Source organism: Panthera tigris, chromosome A2 (assembly GCF_018350195.1).
Source record: "Panthera tigris isolate Pti1 chromosome A2, P.tigris_Pti1_mat1.1, whole genome shotgun sequence".
Lineage (NCBI taxonomy): Eukaryota > Metazoa > Chordata > Mammalia > Carnivora > Felidae > Panthera > Panthera tigris.
In genome coordinates, this window is record NC_056661.1 from 57,579,632 (window position 1) to 57,598,910 (window position 19,279).

General features: G+C 41.4%; 1 protein-coding gene across 1 annotated transcript in view; it reads right to left on the reverse strand.

Annotated features, from left to right (window-relative positions):
• Window positions 1–875: 875 nt before the first annotated feature.
• Window positions 876–19,279, reverse strand: part of KBTBD12 (kelch repeat and BTB domain containing 12) — a 63,641-nt gene continuing 45,237 nt past the window's right edge. The window contains exon 4 of the mRNA XM_042962267.1: window positions 876–3,712. Within this exon, the coding sequence (XP_042818201.1) occupies window positions 3,531–3,712 (182 nt within the window). The 3' untranslated portion in view covers window positions 876–3,530. The remainder of the gene's footprint in view (window positions 3,713–19,279) is intronic.

Below are 19,279 nucleotides of genomic sequence, written 5' to 3' on the forward strand. Positions count from 1 at the left end.
TTTTTAACGTTTTATTTATTTTTGAGACAGGGAGAGACAGAGCATGAACAGGGGAGGGTCAGAGAGAGGGAGACACAGAATCTGAAACAGGCTCCAGGCTCTGAGCTGTCAGCACAGAGCCCGACGCGGGGCTCGAACTCACGGACCACGAGATCATGACCTGAGCCGAAGTCGGCCGCTTAACCGACTGAGCCACCCAGGAGCCCCCCCTCTTTTCTCTCTTGATGACTGCCGGCTGGGCCCTGTGTGAACGGCTGAAGCCATCTGGTTGGTGGCTGTCTTTAAGGGTCACTGGTAGAGGGGGCAGGACCCCTGAAAACATTTTCTGGGTTTTGGTTTTGGGTGACTGGCCATTCTCCTGTGGTAAAGCTCCCAGCATCTCTCTGCTCTCTGAATCTGCTAGCAAACCACACACACCCTCTGTTTCTGTGCAATGGACTTGCTGTCCTAACCTCGCGGTTACCAGGTTAGTTCAGCTTCAGTGACAGGGACTCCTGCCCGTGTCTGCTCTCACCCTGCCCATCCACACTGCACCCTAGAGGGTTGTTCCTGAAGGACTTCCCTGCCTGAAACCGAGGTGCCAAGGCAGCGACCGACTCCTTGGTGTGGCATCCAAGGCCTTTCATGATTGGCCTCATCTCTTTTTCCTGACATCCTCCTCTGTTTCAACCGTCCTGGAAGCAGGGTCACCTCCTGCCCCCCTTCCCACCTCACACGTCCTGGCCTCTGGGCCTTGCTTGCTCCCCGTGATCTTCTGGCGGGACGTCCCTCCCTGCCCTCCCCGGGATGCTCAGTACTTGCTGGGCACAGGAGTCCCTTCTTCAAGAGAAATCTACATGGAATTGCAATATGAAAAACAATAAAAGTGATGGTTCATTATCGTACATTTTTATTTTGTAAGTTCAAACTGAAAGCATTTGCTCATCATAAAGTCGATCAGTGAGAACAGTGGTGCTTTCTTGGCGGATGCAGACCAGACGGGGCTGAGCTGATGGCTGCCATCTCTTGCCAGCCTCAGCCTCCGGATCATTTCCCTACTATGGTGTGCTGCTCAGTGTCCGGAAGTCCTGCCTCACACAGAGTCGATGTTTTCTGAGAGTCCTCCACTGAGATACTGGGACAGCCTTCAGCTGAGATGAGGAAAGGAGCGGGAGGAATTCAAAGCCGAATCTCTGACAATATCTGCCAGCAGGAGGGCAGAGACATCTTGTTTTTAATTACAAATATGAAAGTCAGACAAAAAGCACCTCGGGCTTAAAATAGACACTAAAGCGAAGGCTTGCTTGTTTACCTGCACACCACCTGGAGGGCCTGAGTGGCTGGCTCTGGGGAGCTAAGAACCCCCTCACACCACATGCACGGCTCCCCTATAATCTCACGAGTCCACTCAAGTACTGGTTGTTGTGGGCACCATGCTTTGGGAGATGCAGACTACAATGACGATGCTACTAGAAATAACGGCAGGTGAAGGATGTTTATTGTCTTAGTATTGAGCAGGGACTGTGCTCAGCACTTTCTCACTCGGTCCTCACACCAACCCTAGAAATGATTTTTCTTCCCATCCTTCATGTGGGGAAAATGAGGCTTTAGAAAAGGTTATTTTTGGCCAAGATCACACGGCTGGCTAAGTAGCAACGCTGGCACCAGGGCCGAGATCTTGAACCCAGTGCCTCTAGAAGATGGATCACGATGTGCCGAACAGGCCTCCTTGACACACGGAAATGTGGCAGCTTCTAGTGTGTGTGTGCAGCAGGCACCGTGGTTCTGCTAAGAGGAAGTTGGGGAAACAGATCTGTGGGGGGCTCTCTGCAACCATGGCTTCCATGGCCAGCACTGCCCACTCCCAGAACTGCTCTGCCTTTGCAGCAAGAAAAATAATCCACAGATTGTGGAGAAGGATCAGCTCATTTGAACTCACGTGAGTAGTGTTCTTAGAACCCTCTGTATAAACACAGAGAATGTGTTTGCGCCTCACTGCCTACAAGCACACTTTGCTCACCGCGGGCTTCGAGTAGCACAGTTGCAAAGTGCAAAGTGACAGACACGGCCCCTGCCCTCCCAGAGCCTGGCCTACTTGGGGACAACCTGCGCTGGTCTAAGTGGACCCCCTGGGTGGTGGCAGAAGCAGGTTTCCAACTGGCTCCAGTTTCCATGGACCTGGCTCTTCTGCCTGGTGTAGCCTCTCGCTGGAATCTGGCAACATGGGCTGATGGGCATCACGGCCACACAGCTCTGCACCAGAGAAGAGCCATCTCGATCTAGCATTGTCTCCTTCTGGGAAAATTCTAGGGAATTTGCTGACCACTCCTGTGTAAGCAAGAGTCCCGTGCACTGGGAAACTCAGGAGAAGCTACCAAAATGCATTCTTTGAATCCATTGTGCTTCCAAGAGTATGGATGGCCAGGAAAATAGATGGATTTCCCACATGTTATTTACATGTCAGCCCTAAAGCATATTTTGGGAGTGCCTGTTTTCTGATGATGCTCAACCGGGGGCTGAAGCAGGCAGCTCCATCCCTACCTTCCAGTCTTGGGGAAGATATTGCAAAGGCTGGGTAAGAGGGCAGGCGGCAGGTAGCCAAAAGGATATGCTTCCTCTCTCCTTCACTCCAGGGCCTGGACTATGGGTGGCCTAGGCCAGTTGCATGCAGCCAGGGCCAGTGTCCAGAAGGTCATATGCACTTGAGAGCCGGCCAAGGGCAGCTTGGATAAGTCTCGTCCAGGGCACTGTGCCAACCTGAGTGGGCCAGGGTAGCAGGGCTCCCCATCTCTGTCCCTGGCACTGCCCTGGCCCAGGGTGGAGTTCCTCTCTGCTCACTGTGGTTGGGCTTGAGTGCCTGAGCTGTTGGCAACTTGTGGTCCACCGCTAGCCCCGTTTTGGGCAATGTCGTTGCAGTAGAAGAGTATCATACACGAGAATAGAAAGCCTTTGTAAGACTGAAACCAGAACAGAGCAGAGAGAGAAGTCTTCCTTTAACATCACAGGATGTTGAGATAATTCCCCTGCTCAGACAACAGGTCCACAGTCCTTGCTTTTCCAGGTGTTGGTCACTTATCTGCAACCTTCTTTTCCAGCCTTAGTAGCAGAGCCTATGGCCCCGGCAACCTGACCCAGCTCTGGGCCTTTGCTCAGCTGTTTCTGTGATGTCCCCATCAGCTGCACCCATGGGACTGCTTCTTCCTCATCCTCCGAGGCCCTGGTGAAAGGCCTGCTCCTTGACAGTGCAGTCCTTGAGTCCCAGCAGCATGAGGTCCCTCCATCACCCGATTCCTATGGCACTCACCCTGTGTTCTTCCTGTGCTGTCGCCACACTTGGCCTTGTAATGTCTTGTCCATCCTAGCCAACTGGAGGTCCCTGAGCACAGACTCTGCTCACTCCCTATCACAGCACCAAGCACACGCTGCTATGCACATGGACCGCTATGCCTGCAACACACATGTCCAGGGTGACTGGCTGGGGCCTGTGGCTCTCTCCATTCCTAATGCCTCCTGTGCAGATGTAGCAGGAGGTCCTACAGCAAACACTGACTTCAGTGCTCATTGCCTTCTTCCACCAAATCTGAAGGTGGGGGGATGAGGTCTCGGGGGTTCATCCTGGCCACCAGGCAGACATCGTAACTGTCATGCATGAGGACATCAATGGCTACAACATTCCACTGGTTTTCCCATGGGTCTAGCTCCAGTATTTCTTTGGAGATAACTTCATGTCGATCTGAAAAATAGCAAGGTAGGAAGAAAAAAATATCATGGGGGTAGTAAATTCAGAGGCCATTTTCACTCTATTTAACAACTTCCTCTAAAAGGCATCAAGTACCAAAATGAAAAAACAACTGAATAAACATACTTTAAATGGAAGGCACAATGCCCCTGACATTTGAGAAACTAACAAAGGCCATGTTACAACTCACATTCAGAAATTATTTGACATACTAACAGGGTATACTACTGTCTACATTTGCTAATTTATTAATGTTGGGAGCTACAGATGAAATTGTCCTATTTCTACACCTGTAGGGGAGATACAGCTTGTGACCTTGTATGAGTTGCTGACCTCCCTGAGTTTATGTTTCCATAAAGGCAGACAGGGATGCTAATACTAAGCCAGGGTCCTTGCAGGAAACAGATGGCTCACCCTATCTGGATGATTTGAAGAGAATTTAGTGAAGGGACTGTTGGAAAGGTGTGGGCAGGGTTCAAGAAGACCCACAAGGGATGGCACAATCCTCCAGGGATAAGAACATCAAGGGCTATTACCACCCCTAGACCTGAGAGGCAGCAAGGGGAGGAATAGGGACTGGACTTGGGGAGGGCAGCTGTCTGGAGAGTGCAGCCTGGCTGCAGCAGACATAGGTGGAGAAGATGGAGCAGTCATCCTCAGCAACCCCATAGGGAGGAGGCAGGGACAGGAAATGCCCTGACTCTACCCTCCTTTCACCCAACAATCTCTGCTCTTGCCTCCCATTGGCTGAACCCAACCAGAAGCCAGAGGAGAAAGGTGTCTGTGAATGCACCCAGTATACGTCGGCTTCGCAGGACATAGAGCATGACAGAGAATGGGGCAGGGTGAGTCTGGAGGGGCAGATGGAAGATTCCTGGTCTGGATGACTATTTCATAATTTTATGATGATCAGAGGAGATAATATATACAAAAGTGCCCAATCCTGGCATATTATCAATTTTTGAAAATGGTCCATATGTGCCTGTAAAGGATGTATATTTTGTAGTTGTTGGTGCAATGTCCCATATACACTCATTGGGTCATGTTAGCTAACACTTCCATGTATTTACTGATTTTTGTGGGCTTGTTCTTCCAGGTACCGAGAGAGTTTTGTTAAAATATTCCGCTAAGATTATGGATTTGTCTGTTTCTCCTTTTAGTTCTGTCAATTTTTAGTATACACATTTTGAGTCTGTTATTAAGTACATATAAATTTTACCATTTATAAATTTATTGTTATGAGTGATCTTCTTACTCTAGAATAAGTTCCATCAGCAGTCTTTTGACTGATATGATAAATACTAAAAAGTCAGATTTCAAGAACCATTCTAATGATTTTTGTCTTTTAACTGGAGAATTTAATCCATTTATAGTTAATGTAATTACTGATCTATTTTGGTTTAAATCTACCACCTCATTTGTGGATTGTCCTTGTCTCACTTATTCTTTCTTTTCTCTTTTAACGCCATCTTTTAGATTGGCTGAGTATTTTTTATTATTCCATTTCCTTCCCTCTACTGATTCAGAAGTTATAAACCCTGTTTCTTTCTTTCTTCTTCTTCTTTTTTTTTTTTTTTTTTTTTGGTGTTTATCCTAGAAAGTAAAACATGCATACTCAACTTATCAAGACCTAAAGATAATCAATGCTTGACCCTCTTCTTGGAGGGCTTTAGAATAGTTTAATTATATTTACTGCCCTCCCAATTCATTAGCAACTGTTGGTGTGCATTTAAATTCTACATATCTTTTAACTGTGCAAGACATTATCATTATTGTTTTATACAGTAAATGCTCATTTAGAATTAACCCACATATTTACACTTTCATTGCTCTTCATTATTTTTTGCATCTTAGACTTCATCTATGATAATGTATGATAAAGTATATACTGTGATAAAGTATATACTTTAGAGGAGGTCTACTGCAAACCCTTCAGCTTTCATTTCCCTGAAAATGTCTTTTTTTCACCTGCAATTCCTGAAAGACTCTTCACTCCCCAAACACCAGAAAATAGTAAAAACTGATATTTATTGTATGTGTACTGTCTACTGTGCTCACTATGTGCTGGCTGCATTTGAGACACTGTGTTATATCATCCTCATAAATAAGCCTGTGATCCAGTACTCTTGTTATTCCAGTTTTACAGATTTGGAAAAACTTACAGCAATTAAATGCTGTGGCTACAGGCATGCAGTTAGAAGTGGCAGACCCGGAATATGCAGCCAGATACGCAGTTCTCAAAACCTGTGCTCATAACTACTAAGCTCTATTGAATGAAGGGGGACATTGTGGTATCACTGTATTTTCCACAGTATATTGATGAGGACAATGAGTGGGACCTAAAGCTTATATAAATTTGGTGGTCCTCTTTAAGGAAAATATCACAAAATTACAAATACAAAATTAGGTATAAAGGTGAATATTTTTTTCCAGCTTTACTGAGGCTAATTGACAAAAATTATATATGTTTAAGGTATACATTGTGAGATGAATACCACAATCAAGTGAATTAACACATCCGTCACCACACAGTTACCTTTGTGTGTGTGTGCATGTGTGTAGTGAGAACACTAAAGCACATTTCAAGTATACAATACAGTATTGCTAATTGTAGTCACCATGCTGTACGTTAGATTCTCAGAACTTACTCATCTTATAACTGAAAGCCTTTGACCAACATCATCAGTCTCCCCACCCCAAGTCCCTGGCAACCACCATTCCACACTCCACATCTGTGAACATCACTATTTTAGATTCCACATATAAGTGAGATGGTATAGTATTTGGTTTTTTGTGTGTGTCCAGATTATTCCATTTAGCACGTTGTCTTCCCAGTTCATCCTTGTTGTGGCGAATGGCAGGATTTCCTTCTTTTTCATGGTTGAATAATATTCCTGTGTGTGTGTGTGTGTGTGTGTGTGTGTGTGACATTTTCTTTATACTAATTCTGTCCAGTAGAACTTACTGTGATGAAGGAAATGTTTTATAATCCATGATGTCCAACACAGCAACCTTTAGACACATGTGGTATTGAATAATTTGAAATATTGCTAGTGGGACTGAGGAACTGATTTTGAATTCTTATTTAATTGTACTTAGCTTAAATTAACACAAAGCTCTAAATCTCTTTTTGCTTTGATTTCTTTTTTTCAATGCCTATTTGATCTGTCCATTTATGAGAAAGGTATCTTAAAGTCCATGCAGATTTTGCGGATTTATCCATTTGTCTTATGATTTGTATACATTTCTGGTATGTATATTTCAAAGTTGTTAAACACAAAAGGGTCATGCCCTTTGTGTCAGTTCAGGTTCTTGGTAGCCACAGCAGAAACCAAATTGGGCTGGCTTTCCAAAAATGGGGATTTATTGCAAGGAAGGTAGGTCAACAGATTGAGGAGAGCTGGAGGCTTGGCGGGAGGCCCTGTCAGGGGAGAGCACTACCACTGCTCCTTCACACGGCTGGCTGCTGTGGCTGTGGGCACTGCTGCTGGAAATGCTGTCAGCCCCTAAAACATGACAGGCGTCCAGTACAATGTTCCATCTTCTTGCTTGTTACTCCTATTGAGATGAAACGGCCTTCTCCATCTTACTACCATTGTCTTGGAATGTGTCTTTTACCGTTGCCACATCTGGCTTACTGTTTTTTTGTTTTGCTTTGTTGCAGCTGGGTGAAGGCTTCTGGCGTCCTTCTGCAACTTAATGCAGGCTGGGGCCTTTTACAATTTCCAAGTAGACAGTTTTCTTCACTAATTTTGCTTCCTTCTGCTCATTGCAGTGTTTATTGGGGAGACATTTTTTAAAAAACCATGTATGCCTATTACCAGCTTTTCTCGAAATCTCTTACTTTATTTATATGGAATGAAAATTATTGCATCAGTGGCAAGGAAGTGAAGAAGACAGCCAGTAAGCTCTCTTGAGTATGAAAGCTCTGAACTAGTGTTCTAGAAAACAGGCATGCTTGTGGGGGGCTTGAACTCTCAGGAAGAGCACAGACCCCTGCCACGCTGCCCCTCCCCTCCCCCGTCCCAGAATCACCTGGGCAGGGCCACACGTTCTGGTGGGGCCATCCTGGATGCTGTCCTAAATTTCTGCTAACAGAGCTCATAAAGCAAGGAATCAGGGGTTGGCATTTGTACTTACCTATTTATGAGAGTTTGGGTTCTGGAAACATTATCACACTAACAAGGAGAAAGAAACTGGAGGTTGAACTCAATGTCAGCTTTTTTCAATTCAGCTAATATTCCAAAAATAAACACACTTAATTATTAAAGGAGTCAAGAAACTCTCCCTGCATCCTGACACTTCCAAGAGTAAGTGGTCTGAAACATTATTTTACATGAAGTAAATAGAAGTTCTGAGATAAATAATGAGCTGTCAAAGAAATTCCATCTATGTGGTAGACTGTCTTGGATTGCACCCCTATGTATTTTAGGGGGGTGCTGTCTGTCGTTGGTGGTACCTCAGTGGAAAAATCTGAGAAGCACACTTCAGTCTAAATTTCATCCTTGAGGGGCACCTGGGTGGCTCAGTCGGTTAAACCTCTGACTTCGGCTCAGGTCATGATCTCACGGTCCGTGAGTTCGAGCCCCGCGTTGGACTCTGTGCTGACAGCTCAGAGCCTGGAGCCTGCTTCAGATTCTGTGTCTCCCTCTCTCTCTGACCCTCCCCCATTCATGCTCTCTCTCTGTCTCAAAAATAAATAAACATTAAAAAAAATTTAAATTTCATCCTTGAATTCAATCAGACTACCAGAAAGCCAAAAACTTAGAATATTTTAGACCTTTGTAGAGTTGTTTTCTTTTGACTTACTCTTCAGTGCGATGCTAACTTGCCATTTTATTCATTATGGGAGCATTGCTGGGGGCATTTCCCACTACTCTATATGAGGCTATGGGGAGAAGTTTCTCCCATGTTTAAAAGATGTGTACGTTCTAAGCAGTGGCTTGTTCTTCCCTTGAGGGTACTGCACATCTCTGACAGGGAGTGCTTTCCTTTCTGCTCTGGCCTCTAGTGAGATCAGAGATAAATTGGCAGTCCAGACATAGCCAGGGCAAAAGAACTTCGGGCACCTTTATGTACTGACATCACCTCATCTTGCTTGATTTTCTTTTTCTATTTTCATTTTCCTTTCATTCAATTACCTGATTTACTTTAATTTCTATCTTATTGCGTTGTATGCATCTCTATAAGCCATCTCAAGTTCTATTTCATTTTGAATGAAGGGGAATGTGAATAAATAATAAATCATGAAATGAGTAATGGACCCCAGGCTAAATTGGTTTGTCCTCCGCTGAGGGGACCCTAGTGGTGAAGGGGCCACATATCAGTGGAAGGAGCCACTTAACTGCTCCTGACTCAATCAGGAAGAGGAGGGTCATAAATGTCACAAGTAGGCATAACCAGCAGCTGATGGCTTCAGCTAGTGGAAGAAACCAAGAGTCCATTCAAATGGGGAAAAAAACCCCAAATGAATGGCTGAGTATACGTAGTTGTCTGTCTGCAAAGGAGGTGGACGGGGAAGCAATGGTTCTCTATAGCCCTCTAGAGATATCAGTGTAATTATAAAATCATGTTGCATGGTCACGTTCTTTCTCTGTCTATAAATTCAATTAGTTAATCAAAGATTTTATATTTTCCACCAAGTTGTAGAAATGGATATGTAAAACTCCTTTTGATCAAGTGATAATTGACATTCTATGTAATGGTTTGTAAATGAACTCCTACTAAGTATTCTGGGTTTATGTATAAGAAATATAGAATTCATTTTATGCTTAAAGTTACATGGAGGAGTTAAAATAGGAAATGATTCTTTCAAGAAAATATTTTGAGTTTTATTTTCCCAAGAGGAAGACATCTTTTTTATTTTTTTAAATGAGATTACACTTTCCTTAAGCACAGGTGGAAGGTCTATGAGATGAAATTACCTGATAAAGACCATTATATTTAATGTAAGTATTGATATGTTTAGATTTAGGTCACTATTTTATGATTCCTTTTATTTTTGTACCTTGATTTTCTCTTTCCTTCTTTTTGTATTCTTTGAACATTTTTAATATCCATTTTAATTTATCTTGAGTTTTTACACACCTTTTTAAAATAGTTTTTTGAGCAGTTGTTCTAAGGATTACAATACATATACTTAACTTTTAACAGATTAGTATATTATCATTTCAAGTGGAACATAGGAACCATGTAGTTCCTCTTCCTACCCTTGGGGAGATAGTCCTCTCTGTATAACATTAACATACACTGAAAACACTACCATTGGTTGTAGCAACTTCTTTCTAGAAGAAAGAAGTCTCCAGAGGCAAGAGAAACAAAAGCAAAAATAAACTATTAGGACTACATCAAAATAAGAAGCTTCTGTACAGTGAAGGAAACAATCAACAAAACTAAAAGGCAACCCTTGGAATGGGAGAAGATATTTGCAAATGGCATATCCAATAAAGGGTTAGTATCCAAAATATATAAAGAACTTATAAAACTCAACACCCAAAAACCAAATAATCCAACTGAAAAACGGGCAGAAGACATGGACAGACATTTCTCCAAAGAAGATACCTAGATAGCCAACAGGAGCATGGGAAAATGCTCATCATCGCTTATCAGTGAATGCAAGTCAAAACTACAATGAGATATCTATTACCTCACACCTGTCAGAAAGTCTAAAATCAAAAACACAAGAACCAATAGGTATTGTCTAGGATGTGGAGAAAAAGGAACACTCATGCACTGCTAGTGGGAATGCAGAGTGGTGCAGCTGCTGTGGAAAACAGTATGGTGGTTCCTCAAAACGTCAAAAATTGAACTACCTTGGGGGCGCCTGGGTGGCTCAGTTGGTTGGGTGTCCAACTTCAGCTCAGGTCATGATCTTGCGGTTTGTGAGTTCAAGCCCCACATCAGGCTCTGTGCTGACAGCTCAGAGCCTGGAGCCTGCTTCGGATTCTTTGTCTCCCTCTCTCTACCCCTCCCCTACTTGTGCTCTTTCTCTGTCTCTGTATCTGTCTCGAAAATAAATAAATATTAAAACAATAAATAAAAAATAGAACTGCCTTATCACCCAGCACCCACACTACTGGGTATTTACCCCCAAAATACAACAACATTAATTCAAAGGGAAACATGCACCCTTATGTTTATAGTAGCACTATTTACAATAGCCAAGACATGGAAGCAGCCCAAATGTCCATTAATTGATGAATGGATATTATTATATATATAATATTTCTTTGTACACAAAGAAATATTATTCATCCATAAAAAACAATGAAGTCTTGCCATTTGCAATGACATGGATGAAGCTAGAGGGTACTATGCTAAGCAAAATAAGTCAATCAGAGAAAGACAAATACCATATAATTTCATTCATATGTGGAATTTAAGAAATCTCTCTCTGTATTTAATAAATTTAAAATTTATATATAAATATATATTTAAATATATATTTAAGAATTTACATATATAATATATATAATATGTATTTCCCCTTTGCTCATTTGTTTTGTTCCTATATGTCTATATATAGAGAGAACAAGCTGATGGGTACCAGAGGGGAGGTGGGTGGGGGGATGGGTTAAATGGGTGACAGGGATTCAGAAGTGCACTTGTGATGAGCACCGAGTGATGTACAGAATTGTTGAATCACTGTGTTGTACACCTGAAAGTAATATAACACTATGTTAACTAACTGGAATTAAAATAAAAACTTAAAAAAAAAGAAAACGCTGTCAGACAATGTAAAAATTTTTTCTGCCAACTGTCAAACATATTCTAAAGAACTGAAGAGGAGAAAAGCAGTCGATTATACGAATATCCACGTATTTACCATTTCTGTTGCTCTTCCTTGATTCCTGAGGTTCCAACTTTCTCTACATCATTTGCCTTTGATCTGAGGAATTTGCTTCAACTTTCTTTTTTAGAGGTCTGTTGGCAAGAAACCCTTAGTTCCTCTCCATCAGAGAATGTCTTACCTTAATTTTGCCCTTATTCCTGAAGGATATTTTTACTGAATATACAATTCCAGGTGATTCCTTTTTTTTTTTTTTTCAGAGATTAAAAATTTTGTTCTGCTTCCTTCTGGCCTGGTTTGAGAAATTCACACCCATTCTAATGCTTTCCCCTCATATGTTATCTTTTGTTCTTCTCTGGTTTCTTCAAGATCTTTTCCTCTATCTTTAGGTTTTGGAAGTTTGGTTATGATGTGTCTGGGTGTGAGTTTTCTTGTGTTTATCTTGTTTTTAGTTTGCTGAGTTTCTTGAATCTGTAAGTGTATTTAGTTGGCCAATTTTGGCAAGTTTTCAGCCATTATTCTTTTAAATATGTTTTCTTCACCCATATTTTTCTCCTTTCTTTCTGGGATCATGATATGAGTATTAGATCTTTTAATATTGTCTCATAGGTCCCCAGGGCTCTGTTCACTTTTCTTTTTCAATTTTTTCTCTTTGTTACTCCGATTGGGTAAGTTTTATTTATTACCTTCAAATGTACTCACTTCTCATTTTTCCCTGTCATTTCCATTGTGATATTAAGACCATTGAGTAATCTATTTGCTATTTCATTTTCCAGTTCCAAAATTTCCATTTGGTTCTTTTTTAAAAAATAATTTTTACTTCTCTACTGAGACTTCCTATCTTTACATAACTTTCAAAAGTAGTCACTCTTCCTTCTTGGAGCCCCATTAATATAATTGCTTTAAAGCATCTGTCTAGTTATTTCAAAATCTTGGGGTGCCTGGGTGGCTCAGTTGGTTAAGTGTATGACCTTGGATATGGCTCAGGTCATCATCTCACAGTTTGTGGGATCAAACCCCACATTGGGCTCTGTGCTGACAGCATGGAGTCTTCTTGGGATTCTCTCTCTCCCTCTTTCTCTGCCCCTCGCTGGCTTGCTCACTCTTTCTCTCTCTCAATAAATAAATAAACTTAAAAAAATATTTCAAAAAAACCCCAAAAGACAAAATCCATGCCATCTCAGAGTTGGTATCTTCTCTTGTCTCCTCCCTTGTGAGACATTGATATTTTCTTGGTTTTTGGTATGTCAAGTAATTTTGAATTACATGTAGGCATTGTGAATATTGTATGATTCTGGGTGTTGTTTAAATCCTGTGGAAAAATATTGATTTTTTTTTTTAGGCAGAAAACTAACCCAGTGAGGTATGTTCCCATCTATCTTTTGCAGGCTATGCTCCTGGTGTTAGCTCAGTTCTCAAAGCCCTTGCAATGTTACTGGGCTCTCTCCATCTGTGTGCCCATGCAGTGGCTGTGCAGTGACTGAGCAGTGGTTTACTATTCAGATCAGTTTTCAAAGACTTTGGTATACCAAAATATATGGCTAAATCATCCATGTGCACCTTGGGCATGAGCTCAGGAGTTCATAACCAACTTCACGGGACCTTTTTTTTTTCTTAACTAGCTGGGCATTCCACCGCACCACTATTGATGACATCAACACTGTAGCGCGCACACTGGGCAGTCCCCAGGATATCTTTAATGGTTCCAGAGAGTTCTCTGGCTAAAGCTTGGTGCTGTATCTGTTGAGCAATGTTGACAATCTCATCAAAAGTGATATTTCCATTGTGCTTAATGTTTTTCTGCTTTTTTCTGTCTCTTGCTGGTTCCTTGAGGGCTTTGGTAATCGGGGCAGACGTGGAAGTTCCCACTTCAATCTGGGCCTGTCAGTTTCACTGTGATCCTCAGACCCTTTCAACCACTGGTTGCCTTGGCAATGTCATCACCAAACTTTTATGGAGACAGATGCATTGGGTTGATCTTCTGGGGCAGGGAAGATGTGGCACTGACTGCCTCACCCATGCACCTCAGGTATATGACTTTGATCTTGTTGGTGTTGAACTTAGGTGGTGTGGTGGAGGTGGCTGGTATCAGATGAACCCAGATTTGGGTTGATGAAAGATAGTTGCACCTTCCCTTCCTCTGAGCCAAAATCCCAAAGCTATGGGATCATTTTCTTGAGCTCACTCCTATCTGCAATCTTCTTGACACTTTTCTGCCCCTAGGGATTCCCTTGTTCTCCTTTCTGGCCTTCTGGCTATAAAGCTGGGGCTTTAGATTCCTGGCTCTGCAGCACACGTTCCTCGAATGTGTTTGCCTCCAGGTCTAAGTGACCGGTAGATTGAGAGAGAAAAGCATTGGGGTCTTTCCTCACATACTTGGGACCAAAGTTCCCTGGTCAGGAGAGAAGGATGCCAGCCCAGACCCTGCAGCTGCCAGGCACTACCTGGTATTGCCTGAAGGCTGGGGTGGGAGAGAAGGGAAAATGAAGAAGAAACCCCCCCCCACTTCCTCTAACCCATGGGGTCCTCTTTCTTGTTCCTTGAAACAGAAATAAAGGGCTTCTCTTAGAGCTCTTTCTCTCCACACTTGGTGCAAGGTTCCAGGTTTCAGATTGCTTTTGAGTCTTGGCCAGTGGGTACCAAGGGAAACAAATGAGGAACTTACTGATTTGGTAGTATTGCAAGTTCTGGTTCTCTTCCCCAATTTGCTCATGACCATTTAGTTTCAAGAGTTCTCAGGTAGCTGCTCCATGCATTCTACCCAGGGATATTGCTTGCATTCAGTGGGAGAAACAGGGTGAAAGGCACTTACTTGATCTTGACTGGAACCCAGTTTACAATCTGTTGTTAAAATCAGGCAGATGGCCCTAGCTTTTGGTCCAAAGAGATGTTGGGGAGTTGCCTTAGCAAAGAATAAAGAACAGAGTTCCTATGATACATAAACACAATGGAACACTAGCCAGTAAAAATGAGCAAGGATGATCTCTATTACCTGATATGGAGTGATTTCTGGGAGATACTGTTAAGTGAAAAAATTTAAATGTGTGGTTTTAAAGCATCTCCTCACACATTGCTCATTAGTTGCAAGGGAAAAATAGGAATTATACATTGGAGAAATTAGACAATATCTTGAGCAGGTAAATAAAAACTTCACTGTCAGTGAGGGGTAATGGACTTGACTTGCCTCTTTTTGTCATGCCCTGAGAAGGACATGGTGGATATGTAATATTTTAGCCAGAAAAGCATTACCTGAGTTTGAGCACAAGGAAACATCAGCTGGATCTCAGAAGAGTAATGTTTTATTTAAAAAGGGGGAAGATTGCATCACTTTAAAATATCAATGTTATAAGAGGCAAAATAATGTATGTAGAAATATTTCAGATTTAAGGAAACTGAAGAGACATATCAACAAAATGCAATACCTGCTTATAGTGTCGAGAGGAAAAAATGCTATGAAGGATGTTATTAGGTCAATTGACAAAATTAGGATACTAAGAAGAGAATAAAAGGATGGAATCAATGTTAAAATTCCTAAAATTGTTAGTTATATTGTGGTTATGTAAGAGAATATTTTATTCTTCGTATTCCACACACTCCTGTATTTAGGGCTAAAGGGCATGATGTTTGCAACTTACTCGCATATGATTAGAACAAAGTTATGTATCTGTCAGCATGTATGAACATATACATAACTATGGCCAGATGGATTCAATGACTAAGCACATGCTAAATAAAGCAAAAGGGACAATGTGTTAGTGACAGGTGAACCTGCGTACTCAGTATGCTATTTTTATTTTTGCAACTTTTCTGTAAGTTTGAAGTTGTCTCCGAGTGAGTTTTAAAAAGATCAGAGTTCCCTTCTTTGGAAAAATGTCTATTCATGTCTTCTGCCCATTTCTTAACTGGATTATTTGTTTTTTGGATATTGAGTTTAATAAGTTCTTTATAGATTTTGCATACTAACCCTTTTTCAGATATGTGCAATTTAAGAAACAAAACAGATGAACACATGGGAAGGGGAAAAAAAGAGAGAGGGAAGCAAACCACAAGAGACTCTTAACTGTAGAGAACAAACTGAGGGTTAATGGAGGAAGGTGGGTGGGGGATGGGCTAAATGGGTCATGGGCATTAAAGAGGGCAATTGTTGGGATGAACACTGGGTGTTGTATGTGAGTGATGAATCACTAGATTCTTCTCCTGAAACCAATATTACACTATATGTTAACTAACTTGAATTTAACTAAAAATTTGAAAAACAAAAAACAAAAAACAACAGTTTCCCAAATTCTGTTCTGTCATGGGCATTGTGATATCTATGTTGCAAATGGCAGTAACTGATCCTAGGCCTTTCTGCTACCTGCAGTCCAGCTGATAGCAGTCTTCCCCAGCCTTTCCCAGCTTGCTGAGATTGGAGAGAAAATTGTATGTCATGCTTACAAATCAATGTCAATCTTTAAAGCTTGCAAAAACTTATAAAACATATATAGATCTGTATGCCAGCTCAGCACAGAGCATAGAGGCTGCATTCCTATTCTTGGATGTGTTCTAGAAAAAGGAATGCGAACCCAGCGATTACATGGTAAGAAGAAGCTGGTGCAAGATGAAAACAGTGACAGTCGGCTAAAATCACCAGAAGCTGAATCTGCTCAGATGCATCTTTTTAGTTAAAAGTAATAAACCCTCTTTGTTTAAAGGTGGGTGGTTAGGCTGGTGTAGAAAACTCTGTCAGTAATATCACTGAAATATCAGCTGTCAGCCATATCCCCTCTGTGATCATTGTTCCAGAACACGCTGAATACATCCACCTGCTACTCTTTTTGCCTGAGGATTTTCTCTCCACTCAAGTGCGGCAAGTTGGGAGTGCCAAGAAGTCAATCTGAGGATAAATACCTCAGATTCTGCACCCTCTGGTAAGGAACAGCCCAGAGGCTGTTCCACACTGTCTCCAAGTTTTCAAATGGGATTGAATGCCAGTGGCCCAAGGCGGTAACCTGTCAGTTAATTTTCCCTTGTGGCCCCCTACTTTCCCATCTTTTTCCTCTCTTAATGCCTCCCAGAATTATGTAAACTCAAATCCTGTCTCAGCATATATTTTGGAGGAGCTCAACCTAAGGCAGATGATTATTTTTATTAATTGGAAACTTAAATGGAAAATTAAGCCAAATGGTGTGGAAAGAAAAGCTGATGTGGAACAAGGAGTTAGTCCCTTAGCAGTCAGGACAGGAGCTGATGTGGTGTAACCCCAGGATTTCAGGATGACATGTTAGCCTCTCGCTCTCTAGTGACAGGAGGTCACACCAGTTGGAGGATATTACCTTTCTGATGGCCTGAACATGAACTGAGGCCCACTCCATTGCTCTAGCATCTAGAGAACAGTGCTGGATGACTGGAGAGGCAGAACAGGGTAAAATTGATGGCTGTTGCACCATCTTGCCCTGTATCATGGAAGGTCTCTGGGAAGGGCACAAGTGGAAGAGAAAGAAAATAAGTCAGGACAGAGCCTGAATCATTAACCTGGCTTCACTTCATCAGGCAGGCAGTTTATTATCTTGTCACTCTGGGAGGAGACAAAGGATTCTGGCAGAAGACATGAAACTGTAGTCAGAGACAAAGGACTCCGTCAGTCATGGCACACTTCCCTCAACAAGCAAACTGAAATACACCTAGGATCTAGCTTCCTTTATTTGACTTTTTTTTGTTTTGTTTTAAATTAAAAAATGTTTATGTTACTAATTTTTTTCTTCCTCCAAAATGACAAGACAGAGGAATTCACACCTAAAGAAAGAACAAGAAGAAATGACGGTCAGGGATTTAATCAGCACAGATATACGTAAGATGTCTGAACTAGAATTTAAAACCATGTTTAAATAGTAATAATAGTAGCTGAGGTTGAAAAAAGCACAGAAGACACCAGAGAACCCCTTTCTGCGGGGATAAAAGAACTAAAGTCTAGTCAGGCCAAAATTAAAAATGCTGCAACCAAGATGCAATCTCGAATGGATGCTGAAACAGCAAGAATGGAGGAAGCAGAGCAGTGAATCAGCGATACAGAAGATAAAACTATGGAAAATAATGAAGCAGAAAAAAAAAGAGGGAAACAAAGGCAAAAGATCACGATACATGACTTAGAGAAGTCGGCAACTTATTAAAGAGGAATACCATTTGTATCATAGGAGTCCCAGAAGATGAAGAGACAAAAAGGGTCAGAAGGTTAATGTGACCGAATTATAGCTGAAAACATTCCTAATCTGGGGAAGGGCACAGATATTAAACTCCATGAAGCACAGAGAACTCCCACTAGATTAAAGATTCAGGCAGACTTGGATGAGAAGCAGTAGAAGGAGGCACTTACATGCCTCTATCAATAGGAGCTTCAGAAACCATCATTTTTCCTTCTTTGCCTTGGTGGCCAAGAAGCTGAGCTAAGTTCTGGAAATTTTTCTTAACTTAGGTTTTCTGATAAAATTACGCCCTCTACTTATTACTAAGCATGTTTGTAGTTTCATTGCACCTACACTTATCCTTTAAATTGTCTCCATTGTTTTTGGAATACAAATGGCATATATGACATATACAGTATAAATATGTGGTGTATGTGGAGCAAAAACCAGAGGTAGCAACTCTCCTTCAGGGTATCACAAGTTCAGTACAACTTTTCCAGGGAGGACTGAAATAGCAATAGTAAAACAGACAAATTCAATCACAGTGTATCTCTCTCTGTCGATAGTCCTGGGATAAAACAGAATTTGATCCTGTAGTTGTGACCAAAGTTGTTTGTTCCTTTCTCAACTTTCTATTTTGAGAAATTTGAAACAGTTGAAAGAAGAGTACAATGAATACCTTCAGACTTTACATCCGGATTCAATAGTAGCTAACATTTTCCCATATTTTTACTGCCTCCCTCATGTGTACACATGAACACGCACTTTCTTTTTCTGAAACCCTTAAAAATTAGTTGCAGACATGACACTTCACCCCTTCACGCTTCTTCTAAGAATAAAGATATTCCTTTACATAATTACAATACCATTATACCTATGAAAAAACATTAATTCTATCCCATTAAGTAATATTCTGTCCGTGTTCTGATTTCCCCAAAATGTCTACATTGTTGTTCTTTTCAATCAGGATCCAATAAATGCTCACATTTTGTATTTGGTCTTTATGTCCCTCTGATCCCTTTTCACTTAGGATGGAACCATCTTTTTTTCCCCATGACATTAACTTTTTTGAGTATCTGGGCCAGTTTTCTTGTTGAATGTCTACATTCTGAATTTGTCTGTTTCTCATAGGGTCATTTAACCTGTTCTTCTCCCTTGTATTCCCTATAGATTGGAAGTTTAGAGGCTTGATTACACAGGAGTTAATCATTTTGGTGGTGGTAGGCGGGCAAGAATTCTTCCTACTGTATTACACAGAAAGAAAATACACTCATTCTTGAACAACCTGGGTTTGAATTGCATGGGACTACTTATATGCAGACTTGTTTCAATAACTATAGCAAGTACTGTAAATGTATCTTCTCCTTATTATGATTTCTTAACATTTTATTTTCTGTAGCTTATCTTAATACAATTATTTCAGCATATAACACATATACAGAATATGTGTTAATTGACTGCTTATGTTATCGGTAAGGCTTCTGGTCAAGAGTGTAGGCTACTAGTTAGGTTTTTGGAGAGTCAGAAGTTATATGTGGATTTTTGACTGCACGGGGGGTTGGTACCCTAACTCCACATTGTTTAAGGGTCAACTGTATTATAAAATTATCC